General features: G+C 33.0%; 1 protein-coding gene across 4 annotated transcripts; it reads left to right on the top strand.

Annotated features, from left to right (window-relative positions):
* Nucleotides 1–446: 446 nt before the first annotated feature.
* Nucleotides 447–4,723, top strand: LOC111401571 (zinc finger BED domain-containing protein RICESLEEPER 1-like). 4 transcript variants are annotated; one of them, XM_023029369.1, is made up of 4 exons: nt 447–616; nt 1,230–3,265; nt 3,418–3,473; nt 4,234–4,723. In XM_023029369.1, the coding sequence occupies exons 2-4, from the start codon at nt 2,483–2,485 to the stop codon at nt 4,247–4,249; spliced, it is 855 nt and encodes a 284-aa protein (XP_022885137.1). In that variant the 5' UTR covers nt 447–616; nt 1,230–2,482; the 3' UTR covers nt 4,250–4,723. The 4 variants fall into 4 exon arrangements, 3 of the variants coding, with proteins under 3 accessions (XP_022885137.1, XP_022885136.1, XP_022885135.1); XR_002704057.1 differs by lacking the exon at nt 1,230–3,265; XM_023029368.1 differs by having other exon boundaries at nt 3,418–4,723.
* Nucleotides 4,724–7,740: the final 3,017 nt, after the last annotated feature.

Below are 7,740 nucleotides of genomic sequence, written 5' to 3'. Positions count from 1 at the left end.
AAAGTCTAGCTGGTATCTCATTTCTGTTGCATCTATAGTTGTGCATATCTTCAGATATTCTGTAATCAATGCTCATAGTAGGGCTGCACAAAAAAATTACAAAATCGCAAACCGAACTGAAGTCGTTGGTTTGGTCGTGGACCCACGATTTTTTTTCCTCTCAAACCGTATCAAAATGGTTTGGTTTAAATTTCAAATTTTAAAAACCACACAAAACCATACCGAACCACACTTTTTAATTAATTTTTTTTACGAATTGTAAATTATCATATATAAATTTTTATTAAAGTATAATTTTTTAGAATTTATTTATTTATTTATTATTATTATTATTATTTGCTTTCGTATTTTTTTTAATAAATTGGCCCATTAGAATTAAGAATATCCAAGCCCATATAACAATCCCATTAACCTGTCTGATTGTACAGCACACCTAGCCACACATTCCTGCTATTAGCAATTTAGCAAACAATTGCAAAGTGCAAACAAAACCCTATCTTCATTGTACGCTGCTACCGGACCTGCTGTGCTCGCTGTCACCTGACACTTGCCGACACAACCTCTGTCCTCTGCTAGCCCATCGACCTATTTTCAACCTCCGCTTGTCGACCTTTTCGTAAGTAAATTTATTAGTATTAAGATCTCTAAGTTCGCTTGAACCGAAATCCAGTTAAACCAGTTTTACCGTTTCCCTTTATTCATTTTTTCAACAAGGAGAACTGTAAAAGGCAACCTAATCTTGTTAACTAATTATATATTTGGTGGGTATAATCTTATTTTAATTTTCTGTAACATATTAGACTATTAGTGGATTCAATCAAACAAGATTGTGTCTAGGGGTCCTGAAATTGGGGTGTATGGTCCCATAATGTTGATTATTGTGTGAAACGTGCTCATTGGCTATAGCATTACTGTATGGAATATGTTTTAAACTTCCGATTCTTGCTAAAGTTCTTAGGCCTATATTCTCTGTTTTGATATTCTATTTTAGGGAAAAGTCATCAGGCCAGACGGGTTATTATATGGGTAACTAATGGACAAGTTTTGGGACTTAAAAGGTTTTTTAAAACTGCTAATACCTGCTTCCCGGTCCAACTAGTTGTAGTTTTGAGATGTTTGTTGTGTTGTTTGTTGTCTATTTGCATGCATTATACATTATTGGTATGGTAAATATTGTTAATTGTTTAATTTCAATAAAATAATTTTAATATTTACATCACATATTTCAGATATGGATCCAACTTTTGAAGAAGTTGATAATGCAATTCCATTAGAGGATGATCCTGAATATATGAAAATGGATGGAAAAGGTAAAAAGGAAAACAAAAGGTCTAAGGTGCGGGATCACTTTAAAATTCGAGAAGATGAGAAGACAGAATGTAATTATTGTGGACAAACATATAAGCATCATGCAAAAAACTGCGGAACTAGTACATTGTGGAATCATATCACGCATTTGTGCAAGAAGTATCATAGAGTGTTCAGGACAAGAAGCAAAAGAGAATGACAGGTTATAGTATGTTTAAAACTGGTGAGCATTCTAAGGATATTGATAGGCATGAAGAATCTGTCAAGTTTGTTCAAAGAGAGGTTAGAAAACAGATTACAAGGTCCTTTATATTGTCCGAGTTACCTTTTAGACATGTGGAAGATGAAGGTTCTCAGTCTTATACAAGATATTTTTTTCCCAAAATTTGTATTTCCTTCAAGAATGACGGTAGCAAGAGATATATATAATTTGTTCCTAACTGAGAAGAAGAAATTAAAGAAAGAGTCGAGTCAACATAGAGTTTGTTTGACCACTGATTGTTGGACGTCAATACAAAATGTTAGTTATTTGTGTTTAACTGCTCATTGGGTTGATAATGATTGGATACTTCAAAAAAGGATTATAAGTTTCATTCAAGTCCCTAGCCATAAGGGAGCTATGGTGGGAAATGAGTTGATTTCTTGTATGAAAGACTAGGGAATTAATAAGATTTTTTGTGTGACTGTTGATAATGCCTCTTCCAACGATATAGCATTATTGAGATTGAAGAGTTACTTTAAAGAGAAGAAGAATGGTCTAGTACTGGGTGGAGAAATGCTTCATATGAAGTGTTGTGCTCATATACTCAATCTTATTGCTTGTGATGACTTGAAAGAAATAAGCTATGCTATTTTAGCTATTCGTAATGCAGTGAGGTTTGTAAGATCTTCTCCAGAACGACTAAAAAGGTTCAAGGAGAGTTGCAAGGAAGAAAATATTGAGTCACGAGCTTTGTTGTGTTTGGATGTCACAACTAGATGGAATTCCACATACTTGATATTGCAAGCTGCTACGAAGTTTAAAAAAGCATTTGTTGGTTTGAAAAGCGATGGAAACTACACAAACTATTTTAATGAAAACAGATTCGATGGAAGAAATATAAATGGACCACCAACACATGTCGATTGGGATTGAGTAGAAGTATTTGTTAGGTTCTTGAGGAGTTTCTATGAAATGAATTTAAAATTTAGTGGCTCGAAGTATGTAACTTCTAACTCTTTCTTTCAAGAAATATGTGAAATTCATGGAGAGTTGAATGAATTAGCTAAAGAGTCTAACACTTTGATGGGATCCGTGGCAATTAGTATGTGGAAAAAATATGATAAGTATTGGGGCAATGTTGAAAGGTTTAATCAGTTGTTGTTCGTAGCAACAGTTCTTGACCCAAGGTGCAAGTTAGAACTTCTTAAAGTCGGGTTTGAACTAATTTATGATGTAAAAATTGTAAAAATGTTGTTAAAAAGAGTTGAAGAGACACTCCACAGGTTGTATGCATGCTATGAAGAAATGGCAATGCCGATCACTCCACCATTGGCTTCATCAAAGGAGAGTACCAAAAATAGTAGTCCAAGTCCTTCACAGCCTTCTTTTGGTCCTTCTAAAAAGATTCCTTCTATTTTTAAAGCTAAACTTACGCAAAACATGCAATCTGAGAAGAATGATTTGGTTGATTATTTGTTTGATCGTTGTGAAGATTTGACCAATCCCAAATTTGACATATTAGTATGGTGGAAATTGAATGAGCACAAGTATAAAATTGTCTCCAAAATTGCCAAAGATTTATTAGCAATTCAAATATCCACGGTCGCTTCAGAGTCGGCATTTTCCATGAGTAGTCGGATTCTTGACTCATTTAGGAGTTCATTGAGTGCACAGATGGTTGATGCCTTAATATGCACGAAGAATTGGTTGCATAGCAGCAATGAAACTATAGTGCTTTGTCAATATTTGGATGAGGTAGAGGCATTAAATGACTCGGAGAAAGCTATAGAAGGCGACATTTGTTTTCTATTATCAATTTTGACATTTTTATGCATATTGTTTCTTAGTTTCTTGTTAAAATTATTCTTAAGGACTAATAAATATTTTGATATTTGCATATTATACAGAAGTCGAATCATGTGTTACAATGGGGGATATTGATCCAATTTTTATCAAATGAGAGGTTAGTACTCTTGTACTTACTATGATATTATTGCTCGTAAAAGTTTGAGTGGAGTGCTTGTTGCTAAATACTAACTTAATACTATATTTTTGTCTTTTTGTTTATATATCGAATTTTAAACAAATATGAATGTAATTTAATATTTAACATTACTGGTTCTCATTTAAATTTATATGTTAACTTGTTTTAAACATATTACTATAACGTCGATGGAAAAACCATGGATTAAAACCGAATCAAACCGGAAATAATGGTTTGGTTTGAAAAATAAAATGGTTTGGGTTGGTTTAATTCCAAACCGCATGAAATGGTTTGAGTTGAAAATATAATACAAACCGCCCAAACCAAACCGTGTTCCCCCTAGGTCATAGGCATATATCGACAATTATATTTTCCTAAATAGATTAAGTGTTGTCGTGGGTAACAATGTGGAGGTAAATGGCCGGCCCAAATAATAATCAACTATTTGAATACAAGTGCTCAAATTTCTGTGAGATGTGACAATTAGAGAACTTTAGGGGTTTTTATACTCTAGTTGAATAAAAAATGGAAACATGATTAGTGTGAAGATTCCTCTTTCCTAGAAGGAAGATCAATATCTTGCAACTTTTCAGTTTTCACAATCACTTTTGGAACAGTTTTATGACGAAGACCTTTTTGTTGTGGAAATTTTGCATCATTTTGGGAAAATATTTGCATACATCTCCACTCCTATCAGAGGTTATATCAAATTCAGTACCCTTTTTATCTTATCTGAAAGGTGTGCTGGTAAGTAACTATTGTACAGCCAGACTTCATGACTTTGTAGCAGAGGAATGGGAGAGGCAAAACAATGATGTGAATGGAAGGAGTCAGAAGTGGGAACATGTTCTTTCAAGGGCTTTTACCAGAGCTGATAATGCACTCCAAAATGGCATAGTAGCACCATAAACTGTTGGATCTACAGCATTAGTTATTATAGTGTCAGCTTGCCAGATCATTGCCTCCAATTGTGGAGATTAAATGGCAGTACTTTGACGGGGCAACCAAATAAATTCCTTGACCAGGGATCACAACTCACAAGGTCTTTTTCTTTTATATAGATACATTTCAGCATCTAAAGTTTATATTTTCTCATTAGCCCACTAGTAGAGTTGCTGAATTTCATTCATCTGTATGAACATGTTAACTATGTGTTAACTTTTGCCTTTATCAGCTAGCTAGTATTTTGAAACTTCAATAAATGGTATAGACAGATTATTTCTTGTCAAGCATTTCTGAATTCAGTTTGACTTTTATAGTAACAAATTATTATGCCCATGCCCTGTTGAGTTTTCTGTCATGGGCTACATCTTTATGTTGTAACACTATTGATGTAGGAAACAAAGAACATGAAACGAAATTATTGAAGAGGGGGAAAGAAGAGAGAAGCATGAAAATTAATAACTGGGTCAAAGATGATAAACTAATGTCTGAAGTTTAGTTGTGGAGATAAAGAAAAGAATGTTACTATGCAGTGCCTAATCCAGAACTTAGTAAGAAATGTAGACAGAAAGTGACATTATCCTTAGCCTACAGGGAAGGTATAATTGATAATTGGTAATGCAATTAAATATCTAGATTTCTTGTTGAGGATTTTTTATAATTAATCACAGGCATGCATTTCAGTGCCTAGCCATGCACATAAGCTTTTGTCCCAAGCAATCACGAGGGAAATGCTTGTGAAGTGATTTCTCATTTTGCTAATACTATTTTCGGGGAATGGTCAACAACACACAGTTACTAGTTCACTTCAAACATTGTTTATAATGATGAAAAAGTCCTGCTTTGAAAGGTCTTCCAAAGATTTAAACATTCCAAAACCGCAAAATCCTTGTTTTTCACATGTTAGAGAAGCAGTGCAATTTTCCTGCATGCGTTGGTGTTGTGTAAGATCTGTAATTTGCCCTTCTATCTTGAAGATTAAAATCTCTTTCACTTGGCTTCACCGGTATTTTCATCTTGATTCCTGAACATATATTGGGTCACCTGCTGAAATTTCATGATCAACATTTTGTCATAGTAAATAAACTCTAGTTCCAAGGGCATCAAAATTTCAATTAAACAAAGAGTTATGTCTTCAAGGAAGTTTGAATTTAGTTATCAAATGCAGGGTCCCCAAGGGTTTTATAATGGCTGATCATTATAACATTTGAGTCTTGTTCGTGGATCCTGTAATTCAATTGGATTTTTCTAATCGGAAATCAGATAATTTCTTTTTGAAGAGCATTCTAAAAGTGATAATCTGTGTCTATTTCAACTTCTCTTTTATTCTTGCTGTCAAATTGTCCAAATTTAGTCGACTTTTTTTCTCTTTAAGTTGCCTTCTATGAGACTATTGTCTAGTGTACATGATAGATGATGGCCTTCCCTCTACCCACATCCTTCTTTAACGACTTACCTCCTTTTTTAACTGAACACAGTTATGACTCGTACCTACTTTCTATATAGTTAGCAGAGGCGGCCCTGAGGATGCGCAAGTTGAGCGACCGCACAGGGTCTCAAAAACGTAGGGGCACCAAAAATTTTTTTTTTTCACTTGGCTTCACCGGTATTTTCATCTTGATTCCTGAACATATATTGGGTCACCTGCTGAAATTTCATGATCAACATTTTGTCATAGTAAATAAACTCTAGTTCCAAGGGCATCAAAATTTCAATTAAACAAAGAGTTATGTCTTCAAGGAAGTTTGAATTTAGTTATCAAATGCAGGGTCCCCAAGGGTTTTATAATGGCTGATCATTATAACATTTGAGTCTTGTTCGTGGATCCTGTAATTCAATTGGATTTTTCTAATCGGAAATCAGATAATTTCTTTTTGAAGAGCATTCTAAAAGTGATAATCTGTGTCTATTTCAACTTCTCTTTTATTCTTGCTGTCAAATTGTCCAAATTTAGTCGACTTTTTTTCTCTTTAAGTTGCCTTCTATGAGACTATTGTCTAGTGTACATGATAGATGATGGCCTTCCCTCTACCCACATCCTTCTTTAACGACTTACCTCCTTTTTTAACTGAACACAGTTATGACTCGTACCTACTTTCTATATAGTTAGCAGAGGCGGCCCTGAGGATGCGCAAGTTGAGCGACCGCACAGGGTCTCAAAAACGTAGGGGCACCAAAAATTTTTTTTGTTATAGTTGTATATATATATATATATATATATATATATATATATAATTAAATATTTTAAATATAAAATTTTTATTATTATGCATAATATATTAAAATTAAAAATAATGAAACTAACTAATTATAATTTTTTCGAATATAATATTCTTAAATAATACTCCTATCTTAAATAATGTGAGGGAAAAGGGAAAAGTCGAAAAGAGATGAAGTCGGCCAGCGAATTGAGAGAAGAAAAAAAAATTGAGCAACTGGTTTTTCCAATCGTCTTTTTGGATAAAAGAGTTAAAGAAACTAACCATCTTTTCCAATTGCCTCAAAGATAATCGAGGCAGAGAAGAGAGAAACCATTTATTCCTTTTATACAGTAGATGAAAATGCTACTATAGATAATCCACAATCACCTAAAGATTCTTTCAGAACCAATTATTTCTTTTATATAGTAAATCAAGCAATTAGATCACTTGAACGAAGGTTTGATCAATTCAATTCATATGAAAAAAAAATAATTGGATTTCTATTTTCTTCTAACAAGTTAAACTCATTGGATGGTGCTATTTTCAAAGCATATTGTGATCATCTTGATATTTTTTTAAGATATGTAAATTTTTGCAATCTTAATTGCAAAGATTTATTTCAAGAGTTAAAAGTTTTGCAAAATCTTTTACCAAAAGAAATAAAGACGATTTTTGATATATTGACTTATTTGAAAAGATTGGATTGCTTTCCGAATACATGTATTGCTTATAGAATATTATTGACAATTCCTGTTACTGTTGCATCTCCTGAAAGAATTTTTTTCAAAATTGAAGTTAAAATCTTATTTGTGATCAGCCACGTTGCAAGAACGATTGAATGGACTAGCTTTGATATCTAATGAGCAAGATTTTCTAGAAAATATTGATTCCAAAAATTTAATTAGCGAGTTTGCTTCTAAAAATATTATTGAAATGTTTTTACATGATTTATTATATTTCAAGCTTTACACTTGATATATATATTTTTTCAAAGTTTGCTTATATGGAATTGCACGAAGAGGCTAGTGACTTGGATGGTTCTTTGTTGATGACATATGAATTTTGATGGAGTTTGAGAAATGCTTTTGAACTTTATTTATATT

This window comes from Olea europaea, chromosome 10 (assembly GCF_002742605.1).
Source record: "Olea europaea var. sylvestris chromosome 10, O_europaea_v1, whole genome shotgun sequence".
Classification (NCBI taxonomy): Eukaryota; Viridiplantae; Streptophyta; class Magnoliopsida; order Lamiales; family Oleaceae; genus Olea; species Olea europaea.
The sequence above is the reverse complement of the archived record's forward strand: the minus strand, read 5'-3'. Positions and strand labels throughout refer to the sequence as shown.